Source organism: Rhipicephalus microplus, chromosome X (genome assembly GCF_043290135.1).
Source record: "Rhipicephalus microplus isolate Deutch F79 chromosome X, USDA_Rmic, whole genome shotgun sequence".
NCBI classification, from domain to species: Eukaryota; Metazoa; Arthropoda; class Arachnida; order Ixodida; family Ixodidae; genus Rhipicephalus; species Rhipicephalus microplus.
The window spans coordinates 395,451,084-395,472,531 of record NC_134710.1 but is presented as its reverse complement, the minus strand read 5'-3'; the positions used below and the strand labels follow the sequence as shown (position 1 = coordinate 395,472,531).

The window sequence follows — 21,448 nt, the reverse complement described above, 5'->3', positions numbered from 1 at the left end:
CGTTTGTGCGAATGCATCAAGGCTTTTTGTCTGCGAACATAACTAGCTTTGCTTGAAGTGAGTAACTCAATGTTATCGATCCAGGAATGACCTGGAGCACAGGTTACGCCACAGGGTGACACCTGAAACTGCACTTGTATATCGTCTCTATCGAAATACTAGTAGTAAAAGAGTCTTTTTACAGAAACATTCGCATCTGGGTACATTGTTCTAACACAGTTATTAACTTAAAGCACCCGTATTCTTGCTAATTATGTCTTGGCTGGCTTCACACGATCAACTTGATTGGTGTGAATGCTAAAAACCGTGGCCGTGGTCATGATATCTGCAGAAAATTTTTGTAGTATAATCGTAATGCACCTGACGAGGTCTGTGGCGTGTTGGTACGACACGGTGAATTGCATAGGTGTATATGCGTGGTTTGAAGAATAACGTTTTTGTTGTAAGACAGCGCTCTGTATGTGTACTCCTTTCTCTGGTCTCTCGTTTTTCGCGCTGTTTTTTTCTTTAGTGCACCAACAACACTCTTTTTATATCCCCTAAATGAGACAAAATCAAGATGTATGTTGGCTGAGACTTTATTTTTGGCGCAGGAGCATTCTTCAAAAGAAATCTTTTGGCCCAGAGTGAGAAAGGCTTCATGTCAGCCCAACTTGTTTTCAGCCGTAGTATCCGTGTCCGTAACCAAAGCCACCGAGTCCGTATCCACCATAACCGCCATATCCGTGTTTGATGTGCGTGTGATAGGCGAAAGCCCGGCCGACTGGGTAGCCGTAGCCATATCCGCCATAACCGCCATAGCCACCGTATCCGCCATATCCACCGTAGCCACCGTACCCTCCGTAGCCACCGTACCCACCGTATCCACCGTAGCCACCATATCCGCCATATCCGCCGTAACCACCGTAGCCTCCAAAGTATCCAGCGAAGGCGGTGGCAACGAAAGCGAAGAAGACGACTGCAATCTGCAAAAGGCGTTGAAGCAGAAGTGAGAGCTATGGCGGATACTCAAACAACTAACTTTCACTGCTACTGAGTGAATATTTTCGAGTTACAATTTTTTCATTTATACTATAGGCAGGAATCACAGACAGCCGCAACGTTATTTTACAAAGGACGTAAAGGATAATAGCGCACACGCACTGAAGTTCATCAAGCAGCGTTCTGTGCGGCTGCTAGAATTTCCATGTTTGTGGTCATTTCTTATAAACCTTAACTGCGTGTAAGGTGAGTCTGTGCAAGTATGCCTGCTATACAACTTGCCGAAGCCTTTGGGGCACACGCTTCTCGGCACTAACAATCAACACTTTTTCATATTTACTAAAATAAATCAGAAGTCCCACAGAGTGGCGTGCCTGTACGGTAACACATTGATATTGTAGACTTAGACCCGGAATATGAATGATTATTCTAATTTGTTTATTTATTGATAACGTATATGGTGCTCCCTAAATTAAAATCCCGCTGAATAATTTTGAGAGATCTCGTGAGGACGTGTCTGAGACTGTAGTTGATTGCTGTGTTATTGCACCCTTATTCATTTATCCATCAATAGTCTCTTCTTGGTTATTATTTGTACTATCTAAAAGTAGTCGGCTCTTCCTATGTGCCATAAACTGAACTGCATGGCCCTACGAATAGCGTTTGTTTCCTGAAAGTAAGTAGATTGCAGTCACTGAGAGGTTTCAGCAACTCCTACTTATGCAACTTTAGCAACTCCAACTCGTGGTTCCGATTCACAAAACACTTCAATATCTACTTTTAGGAAAACATGAGAGGCAGTCACACAGTTGAATGACCACTGGCAAATGGCACTTACTAAAGAAAAGCTAAGACAAGAAAAGTAATCAAGAAAACTGAGAAAAGAAAAAAAGTAAAAACTAAGAAAAGAAACTAATCAAGAAGATGAATGATTATGCTAATGCTTCTATACAATGGCGCTAATAAATGTTCACTACCTACCTACAAATCAAGTCGAAGTTTTATGTTGCAAGGCTACTTCCTGAATATAGTTTTATAGGCTCAAGGATGATGGTATAACTTAGGCAGATGGCGAAATTTTAGTTGTAACGTAAGTTACTGTAGTTTTTGCACAACAGTGGCAAAAAAGCAAGACGATTATAGAGTAACGCAGCATAATTGAACAAGAGAGCTCTCTTAACTCTAGGTCATGAGTTAAGAAAGCAATCCCTGTTAGGTCGAGACAATGTATAGCAAACACGGGAGGCGAAGTGCCAGGAAAGGAAATTGGCGCAAACCACCACTAAATGAACGAGAAAGTCGACCGGCGAACTGAATGCATGTTCGCCGTTTGACGACAGTATCCAGGGCGGAGGCGACGTGGAGCTCAGCGGTCTTCAGAGTGCACGTATTCCACACGAAGCGCTGGTAGCGAACGAAGTGAGTGCGGAGACGCTGGAGTCTTACCAGGGACCTCATGGTTGGGCTTTCAATGGCTCTGCAGGCAGTGACACGGCTTCTGCACTCACCATGGGGCCTTTTTATATAACATTATCAGTCCTTAACCCCGCCCACTTAGGACCCAAGCTGCCTTTGCAAAGAAGTCAATCCTGCAGGTCTGCATTCTGCACATGTTTTGAAAATGGAGCGAGGAAAATAAATATAAAAAGAAACACGTTTCGTGACCTCTTTTGTATCCAGTGCAGGTCGTAGCGTGGAGTCGGCCACACGAAGGTGTACGTCACGCAAAATGCGATCGAGCGAAAATGGAAAAAAAAGTCACAACTTCGTCGCAAAGGCGAAGTAATGAACGCGATAGCAACAAACTGGAACGTCACACGAAGAATGGCAAGCAGATCGAAGCGTGTGCCGCGTTTTTCACGCACAAATGACGCACAAAACCTACTCACAGGTACATATGAACGTGAATAAGCGTCTCAGTTGTTCCTTTGCTGCGTCTGAAAAGTGCGCCCTTTTCGCAAACGGAGACTGTGAGACTAGTGCAGTGAACAATTTGCGCCCGGTAACTACAGCAGAATTGTTCCGGTGAAAGCCCAAAGCATAGGATTGGCCCTACCACGAGATAAGCGAACGCACGCGTGAGTGTCTTCCCTCCGAGTGGAAAAGTACATGTGTGAGATGAAGCGCTCGCCACCGTGTCGTCACGATATGGCGACGCGCGCTTATTGCGGCATCTCGCTGGTAATGCTGAACACATGATATTTCTCCCGAGATGTCCATCGCCAGCGGTAAGTGGTAGATATAAATGGCCTGCCGTTAAAATAATTCCTGAGCCTTCGTGGCTCACTGGATGACGCCCCACGCTCATCATTCAGAGGTCAAATGTTCGATTCCGCGCTTCGGAGTCTTTTTCTGGATTATTTTTCTTTCTTGCGTTTCATATATATAGATACGCATACGGTGAATGACGGCGACGCCTTTGGGAAAATTCAGCTTAGAGTGTTCATATAATTGCAATTGCAATAAAAATTGGTATGCCATAAAAAACTGCCTGACGAGCATAAATGACAGGTAATAACACAAAAACGACGACATGTATGTCATGATTTATAAGTTATGTTCTTGCTCTTCTTCTGATAGTTTCGTCCACCTGACATATTGCAAAACTGGTATGGTATAACATGACTGCATGGTAAACATAAGTGATAGACCCTCCCGTAGAGATTATGACACCATGTAATGTAACTCATGACTACAAGCCACGCTCATGGTGTTCTCGCGGTCATTTCGCTAGCGTGATATATATGAAATTTGGTATTGCGGGACGTGAATGGATGACGAAGGTGTATGAGTGATGCAAACATAATAGTCATGACATGCGTGTCATGTAAGAGCATGACGAGATACTACGTTTATGTTGCGGTCACGGCCATTTGGCTAGCTTCACATATACAAAATTCGGTATTACGTGATGTGAATGAAAAACGGAAGTAAATGGCTCGTCCAAACATGGCAATCTTGACATGCGTTCATCCAAAACATGACTACATTCTACCGCCGTAGCGCACTCGCGGCCATTTTGCTAGCTCCATATATACAAAATATGGTATCACGTGGCCTGAATAAACGACGAAAGTAAGTGACACGCCCAAACATGAGAATCTTGACATGCCTGTCACGTAAAACATGACTACATGCTACGCTCATAGTGTACTCGTGGCTGTTCAGCTAGCTTCATTAACACCAAATCAGGCATTACGTGACCTTAATGAACGACGAACACAAATGCCTGGCGCAAACATGCTAATCATGTTGTGGAAGCTAGGTACGGCATAACTTTTGCCCGCCTCATAACGTTCTGCTGATTTTAAATTGACATCAACCTTCCTCATTCGTGCTTCGCATATTGTCGTTTCCCACTGTACGTGGTATCTGCCAATATTTTCTTCGCTTGCCCAACTTCAGTGGCATGCACTCGTTTGTGCGGTCATGCGACTGGTGGCGATATCGCTCAGCACAGGAATGAGCACCTAAAAGCTGTGCTCTGAAACTGCCCTGGCTAAGCTTCTTTAATGATTCGGCACGAAGTGGTCCTTTGAGACATGGCAATTCAGACTATCTCGACAAAATTTTCTCACATACTTTACAGCAAGCTCAGTACTGCATAAGTGGCGTTCATTCTAAATTTCACACCTTGTAATCTGGCTACTCTATAAAGAACTAACAGTCCGACTCAATAATGGCTGTTGTGAAAAACATACATTCTACAAGAAGTGACATTAGGTGAAACTTGGTGTGCCCTGGCAATCCCAAAATCTTTTTTGTGCACAATAGTACATGGGCCTTCTGACAGGCACTTTTCAGTGTGTCTTCTAGTTCACCTATTTTCTGCCCCTAAACACATTTCAGAAGTAGTCTGGTGCTGACATAACACTGAAATATTTTGGGAAAACCAATTTTTGTATATATGTATGATTTCATCCCAAAATTGACTGTCATGCTCTGCCTATTCATACAGTAATTACTACGACAAAAAGAGTAGGCTGTTCCGGGCCCCATAACGTGAATGGCCACCATAACGCAAAAATGGCTCGGAGAAACGTACACGGGGAACTATCCTGTTCTGTTTTCGTTATTGAAACAATCCTCGCACGCGTACTGTGGAATGGGAAAAGGGCCAAGACATATCAAAAAGCATCTACACGGTGATCAAGGCACAGGCCAGTTTGCTTATAAAGTTGAGAGCTCAGCAATACAGTGCATCTTGCATTCGCACTCATTTTCCAGACCAAACTAATGGAACATGCTAGAATGTCTTGCATCACCGACGCAATAACATGTCTGCGAATATAGCTTGTTGGCATCTTAAATGACAGGCATGCAAACAAACGGCATAGTAGCATTTTTGTACCATTTCACCAGGAAACACTTCAACATGGTTTGCTTACATAGGCAGCATGTAATAGGTGCTATTTCGTACAAAGCGGAAGCTCGGGATGCAGTCGTTTGCCAACGGTAATTGTCGCGAATAAGGAGTCTCAACACGGGGCATCACAGCACTGTCATGCTATCTCAAAGCAACGAACGTTAACAAAACAAGAAGTACAAATCTCTTTACAATCGAAAGACCTCCACATGTTTGTGTGCGTAGAAAATCGATGCGAAAGAAAATGCAAACACCTCTGAGCACACGAAAACCTCGATAATGATGAATATGACACGGAGCGAGTTTTTTGGCGACGTTGGTTTGCTCCACGGAGGAAAGAATGTTCACATGAGAGACTTTTCAGAAAACTGCTATTGGGGCGATCTCTAGAGCATGTCTTCAACCACAGTTCGTATTTTTCTCCCTGCCCCGGCTTGTCTCGACTTTAAACGAATTTTCGATTAAAGCAATTGCCAAGGCACTTGTGATATTTTGGTGAAATCACCTAAATAGTCACGTGGGCGAAACAGACCGACCAGTAAAAAAAAGCCATGCCGCAAATGATTTAGAGACCCCCTATATCACCAGATAGGTCACCATTTTTGAGCGCCGCCTCTATATGAACACTCTACCAAGAAGCAAAAAAAAACAAATAAAACACATAAAGAAAACTAAGCCAATTCAAAAGACTAAGTGTCATTCACAGGGTTCAAGGAGATACTTTAGCGTCTTGCCAGACCCTTACCATCTTATGATGATCCATCTTTTTTTATGTTAATAAACTGACTATTTCACGTAAAGCTACTTCTCATTACTGCATGGTTAATTTATCTTATCTCTTCACGCCCACGAGCACAATTTTCCGTCATCGTATAGTTGATAGTACCAAGGTCATCATGCGAAAAAAGGACCTGCTAGCATTGTATTTGGCACAATTAAAAATTTTCCTCACTTCATCATTCTTTTCCTTCGGTGAACATATCGGTAAGCTTAAGCAACAGTTGAATTTTGTATATCTTAAGGTATACATGGTTTTCACGTGACGTCATGCACAGCAGCGCCTGCAGAGGCGGCCATGCTGGTGCAGTCTGTGCGGAGCCATCGGGGCGCGTATACCAGCCCACGCTTGTTTCCTCAAGATTTGAAGCAATTTTTTGTGTAGGATACCACCTTTTTTTTAGTAAGCAGCCCTTATACCAACCTATTATTCGGATCTTATGGGGCTTCAGCACCTTCGCTACACCGAAAAGGTGGAAATGTGTGGAAGCACGGACCCCTTAACGCTACGACCGGGAACTGACACTTCAAGTGACGTGAACATATTTCCGGAAATTGGTTACGGAGACATCGCCAATTATCTTGTATTTGGTCGCTATGTATTTAACCCTCGAGGAAATGAAAGAGTTCAAGTCAACCAAGATGAATAGTTATTTTACAACTGGTTCAATAACGTTTAACTGTGCACAAGTTTTTTTTAAGTCGCAATCCACTCGGCTACATTCTATCACTTGATGCGATAGTGTCATCATGAGTCTTACGTTAAGTCTCATGTGTTAGTCGGAGCCAAGCCTGGGTTCAGTCCTCCCACAGTTTCGATGCTCTACCTGCAAACGTAACGCAAGCTAGCGTAGACATAATTTGTCCTTTTCTGGTTGTACATCGTGCACCCAAAAAGCACAGCATATCCACAGAGTAAATGGTTATGATCTTTCCATCAATCCGTGTGTCCGTCCATTTGTGCATGCCTCCATGTGTCTGATCGCGTGCGAGAATGCAGACGGTGCGTGGCTAACACTGACGAGACGCGAGCTAAGAAAGCCGAGTGCAAGCGCCTGGAACACGCCTGCCACTCTGCTTCATCCATGCCCCACCAACGATTCACCACGTACGGTGACTAGGAGACTGAGAGAGGCCCTCGTTATGCTCGCACTCAAAAAAAAGCGTACGCAGCAGCCAATCGGAGAGTAACGGCACTTCGGAGAGTAGTGGCAGAGTATCGCCATCTAGGAAATGAGACGTGAAATGGTCATCCATTTGTTGTGCCTTTTGTTTCTGATCTCTTCTCTCAGTTACGCGTGACCAGTGACAAAGTTAGACTAATAGAAACTTCGCCTCTAATAAACAATAAGCGTGTACAAAATGTTTACCTTTCACGAGGTGGGCGCTACAAACACGTATAAGTCTTTCCAATCAGTGTCCAAATTGGCGCGTCTTAACCGGGCCAGCCTAAATCCCCATCTCCTGCCGCTTATCCCTTTCTTTTGGTAACACTAATGTTCAATAGTCTTGGGGAGGCCCAAAAAATTGTTCGTTGATTGCTCGCCACAAGTGTGGTTGGAACAACAACCAACAGCACAGATATAGCGACGCGTCGAATGCTCCACAAACATTCATACTACACCACCACGGCCACTGGCCTGCTGCACCAGCATAGCGACATGGTATCCCAGGATTCTTAGACCCAACAATAGTGCACGCTATATAGAGTTGGTTAACGTTGGTGGTTGCATTTGATTACCTTAAAGAAAAAATTAAAAATAAAGTGAATTGCTCCTATTGTAACACTGACAAAGGAAATAACTAATGGTGATGAATGTTAACTAGTAGACGTACCTTAAACTCTTCTCATTTCTTAAGATTATGTTGTGCAAACGTCGACTCCAGGACATGGTAGCGTGTAATACGAGAGAGAAGCCACTAGATCAGCCTTATGGTGATCATCGTAATACCAGCTTTATAAACTCATCATCGTACACACAAGGCTGATAATGCATATCTGAGCATACAGGTTAGCAGGCGGTACTTGCGCACTGCTCTCGGCTCTTGCGCATCCTGTAAGAAGTATCGTTACTTCTCGCAAGTTATAAACCCCACCAGGGGTCAACGCTCACTCGGTATATAAACAAAATAGTGCGAGGGCACACATTACGCCGTGCACTTTCATTGATTGTCCTTCGTTTGTTCTTTATTATTCCTTCCTTCAGAGATTAGCAAGCAATAATCAACCATGAAAACTAATTTTAGCAACCTTAATGCGTACAATATCGTAGCACTTAATAAGTTGCTAAGTACTGTTGTGTATGGTTAGCGATTCCTCGAGCATATGGCAGCAGAGATGCCTAGTTAATGCAGGAACAGACGCATTCGTGCGTCGAACTGTCTAACTAAACTACTGTATACAAAGGATATATCGGGGCGATGCCAAAAGTGATTACAATGTTGTCAATGCCTTTTTATAGCATTGTGGTCAACAGCGTTTACGCAGGCTAACAGCACGATACGCAAGCAACCACTACAAGCACGATTGCACTGCAAATTATGATGTGTACTTACAATTAATCGTCCATAACAGTTAGTTCGTTGCAATAAAAGAGACATCTCATCTTCAACGCGAGTACCAGGATTGCGTATTGTACCAAAGGCTACCCTTTTGGTGTCAATGCGGTTGGCTTCCACTGCAAGCCACGAGTATATGTGCAGTTATAATTTAGTTTAAGAGTATTATGTCCTAAATGTCGGCATTTATTATGAAGGATGCCGTAGGAGAAGGTTCCATTATTTTGGCTGTCCGGTCTTTTTTTCGTACGTGCTTGTAAGCCTATGTACGCACACTTAAACAATTTCAACCCCCATTGAAGCGCGGCCACCGCGCCTGATACTCGATCCGATGAGCTTAGGTTCAGTAGTCGAGCAATATAACCACAAACTCCCGCGGCAGCTACAGTGAAAACGCATGTTTCAGTTCACAGGACTTAAGAAGTGGAACAGGCTCTCAATGGTAATCATTACCTCCGTGAACTTCCCTGGCACATTGAAAAAAAGTTTCCTTTGTTAAAGTTTACAGTATATTTTCTAGGCTTTGATAGTTCCATGCGAATTATGTATTGTTGACTTTTCAGTCTGCGTGTGCAATTAGTGTCGCACGAGAACAGCTTCAGTACTATGCAACAAAAAACTCGTATTTCTCTCATTTTGCTCAATTGCACGCACTGTGCGCATTTGGTAGTTAAATAGACATATCTGGCCTGTTCTTTAGGGTTTCAGAGATACTTGATGCTCCATGGTTACTTTCACATGCCACTGTACTTTTTGAACGCATGTGATCGTAGCCTCTACCTTCTTCTTGTGGACTCGGATGAATGTTAGTTGTTGGTTTTTTATTTCTCTACGATTGATTTTATAAACCAACATTCACAATTTTCGTTCATCGCAAATGTCATAACTGCTTCTATTCATCCCTTCTAGGCTGCGATATATATTCTATTTTGTTTTATCGGGCCTACAACTAGTCTTTCGCTGCAGCTCGGGGTGATAGTTATTGGTATGTACAATATGAAATATTTATTATGCGCGTAACTACTAAACTTCCACAAACATATCGATCTGCCTCGTAACGATTAATTGAAAGTGAGAAGTCTGGTGTAGTTTGCTATTCTCTGACGGCTTTGCACGACATTCATTGCCACAGTGCGTGGGTATACCGCAACTTTTTTGTGTTCTTAAATTTTTCAGCAATGAGCATGGCTCTTTACCACGCATTAGGACAGCAAAGGCCAGGTAGTGTAACAGGCGAGTTTTTGCCATGAAGATACCAAATTTTGTTATCGAAAGCTTTCGAAGTCCACGCATTACTTTCTCTCCTGCTAATGATATTCATACTCATTTATACAGCTACTATAAGCTTCTATTGTGGGTTCTCAAAAAACATAATGTTTTGAGCCACCCCTGCTCTCACCCGTTGAGGCTTTTTTTTTCTAAACCTAGAGACGGACCAAACTTTTCGCCTTCTTTCTTTGCCTGGGAAATGTGTGCTTTTAGGTATTTTTTTCTTAGACTTCCTGTATGCCTTTCCAAGTATTCCATATTTTTTCTTACGTAATCTATATAGAGTTCACATGTTTCCTGTATAGTTTCTGTATATTTCGCTTGGAACATTACAGAAACTTGTGGAATTATTGTAATGGTATACGGAATGTTTCAGAGGGGTTGTATACTTGCTGCTGCTAATATAATCACCCTGTAGTATTGTTTAGACCTCGGCGACAGTGAAGAGATGACGGCTTTCGCTGTTTAAAAAAAAAACCTCAGCCCCTCTCTCCTCACGTTGTAGTGTTCAAACGACAACATGCTTTAAAATGCAGCAAATGCAGAAATAACGTGCCACTCACAATGCTCTACCTTTGGTCCGTGGCTTATTGGTGAGCAATGAAATGCTTGGAAGTACACAGCTCTTGCAACGCAAGATGAGAAAAACCTGCCTAGCTTTCATCGGTGCTTTTTACGCAATGCATGGCGTTAAACATACGACTGAGTAAAAGTAGGGGGCAGACTTTGTACCCCCTACTAAAAATAATTTGGCTTGCCCCCCTAATGTGTACTTCTATGCAGCCGTCCATGTCTGGAAGCTCTTGCGGTCTTCTTGTTAACTTGCTGCATACCAAAATTAACAGAGGAGGACTGGGTGTATTGCGTCTCTCATAATCATATGGTGGTTTCGGGACGTTAAACCCCACGTATAAATCAATCAGGACTGGGTGTATTGATAGTGCGATGAACAGGACATTATAAGAATGCCGTAGTTACTTGATTGTAACGCGGGGGGGGGGGGCTTTCCAGTGATTCCAGGGGAAAAAAAGGAAATTTTGGTATTCGAATATAAAACGAGGGTCGAAATGTAACTCGAAAGAATCCGGAAAAAAGCTTGCGTTATAAGTTCGACTAAAAGCAGTTACCTGGCATGCCTGCCATCTATGTCGCGCAACTCTTCCCCACAGTCACGTGCGGTGCCTAGCCATATACGACGGCCCATAGAATGAGGGTACGCGCCGCAAGCAATTCAGGTTTTAGAATACCAAATAATGGTCAGTGAGGGATTGAAACAGCTTTATTAGGTCCACAATACATGCAAGTTTACCCAGCGCTACCTGGCTAGGCCCACTCCGGGACGTTCAGAATGGCCTCTGAACAATTTTGGTAACCTTGACGCCATAGCGTCATAGAACCGTGTCATAGAAAATCTGGTGCTGGCGTAGTCGGGATTGTAGAGGAACAACACATCGCTATGGACACAAAGAATGAACATTATGGTTCGAACTGAAGTCGAGCTCATCCTAATCACTTTTGAACGAGGCACTAAAGTCTTCAACCACACAGCGACACCAGTTCTTGAAGCTGCTTTATAAAATAGCTTTATACGGGCGCCATGTCGGGGGAATGTCATTTTGAGGTTACACTATTGTCTATCAGCTTTCATGTAATGCAATAGGCATTACATATGTGCCTCTACGACTCCGCAACTTATAGTAGAGAGTTGCTCGATCCCGCAGAAGTGCGCAGACTGCTACTTATGACATGCACGTCATCGTTCTGCGGTTCGCATTCTGTTTCAGAAATGCTCCTGCCTGTGCGCTAGCGTGAGTACCGACATTATATCAGACCTAAACTACCCTTTATGTGCCAGTGTAGTCGATGTGCCCTGCTTAGTCCACGACACGCGCATGGCTACACACAAAGCACACGAAGACGTCGCCCCATCTCGTAACGCTTGGTTGTGAAAACAAAATGCTGCATAGGCAGTTTCTGGCTCGCTGTTTAGCATGAATAGACTCCCTCAATCTGCGGGAACTGCCGGAATTTGTAGTAGTGATACGAGCACCTTGAAGACGAAGTGAACGCGTCGCTATATAGTGCGGTCACTGCTTATATTTTCCTACATTTTCCTCACATCGCTGGTACCAGGTTTTCACTCAAGGCTCCATTCGCAGGAGACATGTAAGACTCACACACACACAAAAATAAAACTTCTGTTGTGTCAAGCTCAAAACTATTTCAGCTCTTCCTTGACATCGACAGGTTCGAATTGGCAATTATTCAGCTCATAAATATTTTTTCAAAAGCACGACTGAAAAAGACAATAAAAACAAAAACTTTTTGTTAATGCATGCCGCTTCATTTCACTTTGAATTTTTTTAGTCTCTCATCAGTGTCATGAACGCTGTCGACCATCGCTGCTGCCATGATTAGACCGCTCGACACAATGATTTAATTTACAAAAGTACTATAAAGACTAGAATATGTGGATCATTACAAGCAAAATATTCAGCCTATGCATTTGGCATATTGGGTGGGTAAAAGAAAAGTAAAATGAGAGCTTTAACAATAGCAATATTCCAAATCTTTAGGAGCACATTTTTCAGCACTTTCTTAGACAGCCAATTCATGTTGTATAGGACAAGTTTGTCTTTCTGTGTTGGTATTATTCAAAGTTTCTCAGCAATTTAACGAAAAATACAGTATAGCGCATGGAGTTCTGCATATATCTCACGTGGTGCATAAGCATTATCTGAATGTCTTGCCTAATTTCAATACGTGGTGCACTCAGATTCCACATTCAATGCATCTGTTCATACGTGCATCTGTTCATACATTCAATGCATCTGTTCATACGCAACGCAAGCTGCCCCGCCGCGGTGGTCTAGTGGCTAAGGTATTCGGCTGCTGACCCGCAGGTCGCGGCTTCGAATCCCGGCTGCGGCGTTTGCATTTCCGATGGAGGCGGAAATGATGTAGGCCCGTGTACTCAGATTTGGGTGCACGTTAAAGATTCTCAGGTGGTCTATATTTCCGGAGCCCTTCACTACGGCGTCTCTCATAATCATATGGTGGTTTGGGGACGTTAAACCCCACATATCAATCAATCAATCAACAACGCAAGCTCTACAGCCCACACATGACCAATACCAAGCACGGCGCCCAAATAATATAACAATAATAATTTTGAGTATTACGTCCCAAAACCTCGATATCATTATGAAAGACGCCAAAGTGGAGGGCTCTGAAAAGTACGACCATCCGGTGTTCTTAAACGTGTGCCTACATCGCCCAGCACACGGCCTTCAAGCATGTCACTTCCTCTAAAATGCCACCACTGTTGCTCTGATTTAGCCCGTGAACTTCGAATCAGCAGCAGAATACCATAGCCACTGATCTACCATGGCGGTCCACTATATTGCCCTAAGGGCCAATCTTCATGGCAATAAAATAATTTGTTACTTGAGACGAATTGTGCTCAAACACTAAGTCATCCTATTTTATGGCGGCATCCAATGGTGGATTTTGAGTGACCCATGAGCTCTGCGCCGGGGCACTGCACTCTGGCGGAGGGAAACAGAAGAGCATCTACCAATGGAACACACGCGCTCCCTCTGGAGCAAATGACAGGGTCAGAATGCAACGTGATGCACGCGTCTTCCTTCTTGCTTGAGTGGGCACGCTGGGCGTTGCCACGCTAGGCTAGCAAAACGTGAGCTCTGACGTCAATGCGCTACTAACGCGACTGCCGTTTCCGATTTTCACAGAGTAGAAAAAGTTGCTCCGTGGGATAGATCTTGCAATGGAGATGCTCCAGATCTGCCAATGGAACATTCAGGGAGCACTCTCACTCTGCCAATGGAAGAGACTTGGTCCACATGGAGCAGCAGAAAGTATTACCGGAAGTGCTCCGAATCTTCGAAAGGATGATACCATAGAATTACCTTATCCACTGCTTGTGACTGATGTCTAAAATGAATAGTTTTGGATACTTATAAGGAAACCTTCACGTTTACTCATTTGCATCCTGAAAGGCCCAAATATTAGTGAAAATCTCAAACATTCTATATGACGTTGGTGTTTGGTCTCTTTCTTTTTTACTGTCTTTTTTTTGTTTAATTCTTTTTGGGGACAGCCTATAAACAGCCATGGATTGCTGAATTGAAGTGAAGAAAAAAAGTCGTTCACCGTTTTTGTCCACTTTTGAGGCAGACACTAAGAAACGATTAGTTTTTCCCAAAGTGCTGCTGTGTTTATTTAGCGCGTGTTCCTCTTTGAGGCTCACCGCTTGAGAAAACCCGAGCCTATGCATTGTCGCAAAGGGCTATAGTGGCTCAATATTGGCTTCCGCATTGCAGAGACAGCAGGAGTGTTCGAATATGTCACCCTCCTAACATCTCGATCTTGAGCAAACGGTAGAGAGATAAGTTAAATGGATCCCGCCATTCGTGCTAAAACGCTGACAGCTAGCTGTTGCTTGACTGTTTCAGTAAGAGCCCTTGCGCGAACTCACTTCAATTATGCGCTTATGCCTGACAGTAGCACGTGGTTCTCGGGGAGTTCATTTGCCACAATGTCGTGGTGGTCACTAACGTCATCACACGGACTCTTCGAATCTAACTGTGGCGTGGGTATACATCACATGTGCCGCTTCGAACGCCGTTGCGCTGCCAGCGCTCACTTTTTGCTTGTTTCATGCCTAAAATAAATGATAAAAGCAGCATTGATCATGTTTGTGGTAAAACAATGAAAAAAGGTAACCATCATTTTTCTGCAATTTCAACAACGGTGCTTGCGCTCCAGCGTACATGCTTTGATGAGGTTTGTTATGGTGACGCCCTGCTTACCTCGAAGATGGGTTCGATTCCAATCTACTACGGCAGCCACACTACGACTGGGGTGAACAGCAAGACTATGCATGGGCAGAAGGTTAAAAATGCGAAGTGACTACAATTACTCTGCAACATGCCTCGCAATGATGTTGTGCTTCTGAAACGTATATGATAATGTACTTGCATTTCAGGTTCCATTGTTCACCGGCGATTCCTTTAAAAACACGTGACTGTTCCGCTTCCGTGTTGGTAGGACACCGTGAATTGCATAGGTGTATATGCGTGGTTTAAAGAATAACGTTTTTGTTCGAAGTCAGCGCTCTGTATGTGTACTCCTTTCTCTGGTCTCTCGTTTTTTGCGCTGTTTTTTTCCTTAGTGCACCAACAACACTCTTTTTATATCCCCTAAATGAGACAAAATCAAGCTGTATGTTGGCTGAGATTTTATTTTTGGCGCAGGAGCATTCTTCAACAGAAATCTTTTGGCCCAGAGTGAGAAAGGCTTCATGTCAGCCCAACTTGTTTTCAGCCGTAGTATCCGTGTCCGTAACCAAAGCCACCGAGTCCGTATCCACCATAACCGCCATATCCGTGTTTGATGTGCGTGTGATAGGCGAAAGCCCGGCCGACTGGGTAGCCGTAGCCATATCCGCCGTAACCGCCATAGCCACCGTATCCGCCATATCCACCGTAGCCACCGTACCCTCCGTAGCCACCGTACCCACCGTATCCACCGTAGCCACCATATCCGCCATATCCGCCGTAACCACCGTAGCCTCCAAAGTATCCAGCGAAGGCGGTGGCAACGAAAGCGAAGAAGACGACTGCAATCTGCAAGTGGCGTTGAAGCAGAAGTGAGAGCTATGACGTGTACTCAAGCAACTAACTTTCAGTGCTACTGAGTAAATATTTTTGAGTTACAATTTTTTCATTGATACTATAGGCAGAAATCACAGATAGCCGCAACGTTATTTTACAAAGGACGTAAAGGATAATAGCGCACACGCACTGAAGTTCATCAAGCAGCGTTCTGTGCGGCTGGTAGAATTTCCATGTTTGTGGTCATGTCTTATAAACCTTAACTGCGTTTGAGGTGGTTGTGTGCAGCACTGCCTGTTATAGAAGTTGTTGAAGCCTTCAAAGCATTCATTTGAATTCTTTGCTCATATTAAAGCTCACACGCTTCTCGGCACTGACAATCAACACTTTTGCATAGTTACTGAAATAATCAGAAGACTGATAGCGCGGCGGTGGTGCATTGATATAGTAGAGTTAGACCCCAGAATATAAATGACGAGTCTAATTTGTTTATTTATTGATAACGTATATGGTGCTCCCTAAATTAAAATCCCGATGAATAATTTTGAGAGATCTCGTAAGGACGTGGCTGGGACTGTAGTTGATTGTTGCGTTATTGCACCCTTATTCATTTATTCATCAATCGTCTCCTCTTGGTTATTATTTGTACTATCGAAAAGTAGTCGGCTCTTCCTAGGTTCCATAAAACTGAACTGCATCGCCCTATGGGTAGCGTTTGTTTCCTGAAAGTAAGTAGATTGCAGTCACTGAGAGGTTTCAGAAACTCCTACTTATGCAACTTTAGCAACTCCAACTCGCGGCTCCGATTCACAAAACACTTCAATATCTACTTTTAGGAAAACATGAAAAGCAGTCACAAAGTTGAATGACCACTGGCAAACGGCACTTATTAAAGAAAAGCTAAGACAAGAAAAGTAATCAAGAAAACTAAGAAAAGAAAAGAAAAAAGTAAAAACTAAGAAAAGAAAATAAAAAAGTAAAAACTAAGAAAAGAAAGTAATCGAGAAGATGAATGATTATGCTAAAGCTTCTAACAATGGCGCTAATAAATGTTCACTACCTACCTACAAATCAAGTCGAAGTTTTATGTTGCAAGGCTACTTCCTGAATATAATTTTATAGGCTCAAGGATGATGGTATAACTTAGGCAGATGGCGAAATTTTAGTTGTAACGTAAGTTACTGTAGTTTTTGCACAACAGTGGCAAAAAAAGCAAGACGAATATAGAGTAACGCGGCATAATTGAACAAGGGAGCTCTCTTAACTCTAGGTCATGAGTTAAGACAGCAATCCCTGTTAGGTCGAGACAAAGTATAGCAAACACGGGAGGCGAAGTGCCAGGAAAGGAAATTGGCGCAAACCACCACTAAATGAACGAGAAAGTCGACCGGCGAACTGAATGCATGTTCGCCGTTCGACGACAATATCCAGGGCGAAGGCAACGTGGGGCTCAGCAGTCTTCTGAGTGCACGTATTCCACACGAAGCGCTGGTAGCGAACGAAGTGAGTGCGGAGACGCTGGAGTCTTACCAGGGACCTCATGGTTGGGCTTGCAATGGCTCTGCAGGCAGTGACACGGCTTCTGCACTCACCATGGGGCCTTTTTATATAACAGTATCAGTCCCAAACCACGCCCACTTCAGGACCCAAGCTGCCTTTGCAAAGAAGTCAATCCTGCAGGTCTGCATTCTGCACATGTTTTGAAAATGGAGCGAGGAAAATAAATATAAAAAGAAACACGTTTCGTGGCCTCTTTTGTATCCAGTGCAGGTCGTAGCGTGGAGTCGGCCACACGAAGGTGTACGTCACGCAAAATGCGATCGAGCGAAAATGGAAAAAAAAGTCACAACTTCGTCGCAAAGGCGAAGTAATGAACGCGATAGCAACAAACTGGAACGTCACACGAAGAATGGCAAGCAGATCGAAGCGTGTGCCGCGTTTTTCACGCACAAATGACGCACAAAACATACTCACAGGTACATATGAACGTGAATAAGCGTCTCAGTTGTTCCTTTGCTGTGTCTGAAAAGTGCGCCCTTTTCGCAAACGGAGACTGTGAGACTAGTGCAGTGAACGTTTTGCGCCCGGTAACTACAGCAGAATTGTTCCGGTGAAAGCCCAAAGCATAGGATTGGCCCTACCACGAGATAAGCGAACGCACGCGTCAGTGTCTTCCCTCCGAGTGGAAAAGTACATGTGTGAGATGAAGCGCTCGCCACCGTGTCGTCACGATATGGCGACGCGCGCTTATTGCGGCATCTCGCTGGTAATGTTGAAAACACGATATTTTCCCGAGATGTCCATCGCATGCGGTAAGTGGTAGATATAAATGGCTTGCCGTTAAAATAATTTCTGAGCCTTCGTGACTCAATGGATGACGCCTCACGCTCATCAGTCAGAGGTCAGGCATTTGATTCCGCGCTTCGGAGTCTTTTTCTGGATCATTTTTTGGGGGGGTTTCATATATATAGATACGCATACGGTGAATGACGGCGACGCCTTTGGGAAAATTCAGCTTAGAGTGTTCATATAATTTCAATCGCAATAATATTAGTATGCCATAAAGAACTGCCTGACGAGCATAAATGACAAGTCATAACACAAAAACGACGACATGTATGTCATGATTTATAAGTTATGTTCTTGCTCGTCTTCTGATAGTTTCGTCCACCTGACATATTGCAAAACTGGTATGGTATAACATGACTGCATGGCAAACATAAGTGACAGACCCTCACGTAGAGATTATGACACCATGTAATGTAACTCATAACTACAAGCCACGCTCATGGTGTTTTCGCGGTCTTTTCGCTAGCGTCATATATTTGAAATTTGGTATTGCGGGACGTAATTGGATGACGAAGGTATATGACTGAGGCAAACATAATAGTGATGACATGCGTGTCATGTAAGAACATGACGAGATACTACGCTTATGTGTCACTCGCGGCCGTTTGGCTAGCTTCACATATACAAAATTTGGTATTACGTGATGTGAATGGAAAACGAAAGTAAATGGCCCGTCCAAACATGGCAATCTTGACATGCGTCTCATCTAAAACATGACTTGATTTTACCGCCGTAGCGCACTCGCGGCCATTTTGCTAGCTCCATATATACAAAATATGGTATCACGTGGCCTTAATTAATGACGAAAGTAAGTGACACGCCCAAACATGAGAATCTTGACATACCTGTCATGTAATACATGACTACATGCTACGCTCATAGTGTACTCGTGGCTGTACAGCTAGCTTCACATACACCAAATTAGGCATTTCGTGACCTCAATGAACGACGAACACAAATGCCAGGCGCAAACATGCTAATCATGTTGTGAAAGCTAGGTACGGCATAATTTTTGCCCGCCTCATAACGTTCTGCTGATTTTAAATTGACATCAACCTTCCTCATTCGTGCTTCGCATATTGTCGTTTCCCACTGTACGTGGTATCTGCCAATATTTTCTTCGCTTGCCCAACTTCAGTGGCATGCACTCGTTTGTGCGGTCATGCGACTGGTGGCAATGTCGCTCAGCGCAGGAATGAGCACCTAAAAGCTTTGCTCTGCAACTGCCCTGGCTAAGCTTTTTTAATGATTTGGGACGAAGGGAATCCTTTGAGACATGGCAATTCAGACTATCTAGACAAAAGTTTCTCACATACCTCACAGCAAGCTCAGTACTGCATAATTGGCCTTCATTCTGAATTACACATCTTGTAATCTGGCTACTCTATAAAGAACTAACAGTCCGACTCAATAATGGCTGCTGTAAACAAACATAGATTCTACAAAAAGTGACCTTAGGTGAAACTTGGTGTGCCCTGGCATTCATAAAATCTTTTTTGTGCACAACAGTACATGGCCCTTCTGACAGGCCCTTTTCAGTGTGTCTCCTACTTCACCTATTCTCTGCCCCCAAACACATTTCAGAAGTAGTCTCGTGCTGATTTAACACTGAAATATTTTGGGAAAACCAATTTTTGTATATATGTATGATTTCATCCCAATATCGACTGTCATGCTCTGTCTGTTGGTACAGTAAATACTACGACGAAGAGAGTAGGCTGTTCCGTGCCCCATAACGTGAATAGCCACCATAACGCAAAAATGGCTTGGAGAAACGTACACGGGGAACTGTCCCGTTCTGTCTTTGTTATTGAAACAATCCTAGCACGCGTACTGTGGAATGGGAAAAGGGCCAAGACATATCAAAAAAGCATCTATACGGTGATCAAGGCACTGCACAGTAAAAATTATTACACCCAGAAGGATGTAAATGAGCTTGTCCCGTGGACGACACCCTAAGGGTGTTAATTCAGCACCTTCCAAAAAGGGTGCTTTACCATGCACCCTTAGAATAGGGTGTACACGTAAAAAAACTGTAGGGTGTTACAAAAACACCCTTAAAGAAGGGTGCCTTCGATGTCCTTCACTTTTTAGCACCCTCTGAGGAGGTGCGAGAAGGGTGCACAAGGGTGTTGAGTGTCCATGGCAGGGGTGGCAGTATTCTTTTAGACTGCACTAATAGATATCAGCATGCACTGATTACACACTACTTGAAGAAAGTGGTCCTGATTATTGATGGTGCGCCACCTGTCGAGCTCCATTTATTGCGCGTGGGCAAAAATATAAACGCGTACAATCATGTATGAACTTGTGCAGGATCTATATATACTTCACAGTATATGCATAATGCGTGTTACAGACAATGAAGCCTTGCTGCCCTTGCATATTGCGTTTATTTAATAGGCAAATAAAACATAAACTTTTCTTCTGCCACACAACTTTTTCACCAGATATACGTTCACGTATACGTACACTACACATGCAACACCTCAAATGTTTATTATATTTTTTCAGTTTCACTTTATTGACAATTCTTCGCAACATACAATTACACTGGTTTTAGTTTAGTATACTGCTTCAAGTACATAGACACTACAAATTAAATACACGCTAATATATTCCTATAATTCTTTCAAGTATCTACAATCCCAGTGGTTTCCAGTTTAATACTCCTTCATGTACACAATCGGTTAATAGGAATGAAATACAGGCAAATATATACTTATGATACTTTCAAATATATACAATCACCATAATTTCACTATATACGCCTTCATGTACACAATCGTTCCCAAGAGGGGATGCACACAAAAATATATATGGATAGTGTTTTCAAATATATACAATCACAGTGGTTTAAGCTTTGTATTCCTGGATCTATAACAATTGGTTATGAGAAATGATGTACATGCAAACATATACGTGTTTTCGCACATATAACTTTAGCGAATACTTAAAAACCAATAGAATGATAAGAAACGCAATAAGCTAAAAACGAACACAAAACTGAGTCAGGACACACAAAAAACAAAAGAGGTAATGCGTAATTATGGCTAATGACACAGGTGGGTCACTTTATGCGAAGTGTCCTAGCCATTTTGGCAACCATCTCAAATGTATTCGAAAAACTAGGGCTGCATTAAAAATAGTGAACTTCTTGAATATTTAGGAGAGGAAAATATTTGGTCACGTGGCTGCCTTCTGAACTTCCTGGAATGCCGTCTAGGTGTTGTATGTGAAAAATTTTATTTTAAAAGCACTGCTCTTTCTTTCCATACGAAACTCGGTCTACGTGTTACGTAACAAGAGCATAGTTTGGGAGAGTTGGTTCATCGTGGTTGTGTGATAGTCACAGCGAGACAACTTTAGGAAGAGACAGAAAGGACAAGAAAGACCACCGACTGTCAACTGATTTTAATGAATGTGCTACGAGCGCTTTTATACGGAGTACAAGAACCGTGTTCATGCGCGACGACACGTGTGAGCACTACAAAATAATCTTAACTGTGAA

The 21,448-nt window shown here is 43.2% G+C and overlaps 2 protein-coding genes across 2 annotated transcripts; both read right to left on the bottom strand.

The window, feature by feature from the left end:
• Positions 1-562: 562 nt before the first annotated feature.
• LOC142777352 (uncharacterized) lies at positions 563-2,464 on the bottom strand. Its single transcript, XM_075881673.1, has 2 exons — positions 2,428-2,464; positions 563-965 (listed from the first exon to the last, which is right to left on the bottom strand). Exons 1-2 carry the CDS (start codon positions 2,437-2,439, stop codon positions 660-662), a joined length of 318 nt encoding a protein of 105 aa, XP_075737788.1. The 5' UTR covers positions 2,440-2,464; the 3' UTR covers positions 563-659.
• Positions 2,465-15,197: 12,733 nt separating this feature from the next.
• Positions 15,198-17,162, bottom strand: LOC119162012 (uncharacterized). The gene is made up of 2 exons (XM_037414499.2): positions 17,119-17,162; positions 15,198-15,600 (listed from the first exon to the last, which is right to left on the bottom strand). Exons 1-2 carry the CDS (start codon positions 17,128-17,130, stop codon positions 15,295-15,297), a joined length of 318 nt encoding a protein of 105 aa, XP_037270396.2. The 5' UTR covers positions 17,131-17,162; the 3' UTR covers positions 15,198-15,294.
• Between the last annotated feature and the right edge of the window lie 4,286 nt (positions 17,163-21,448).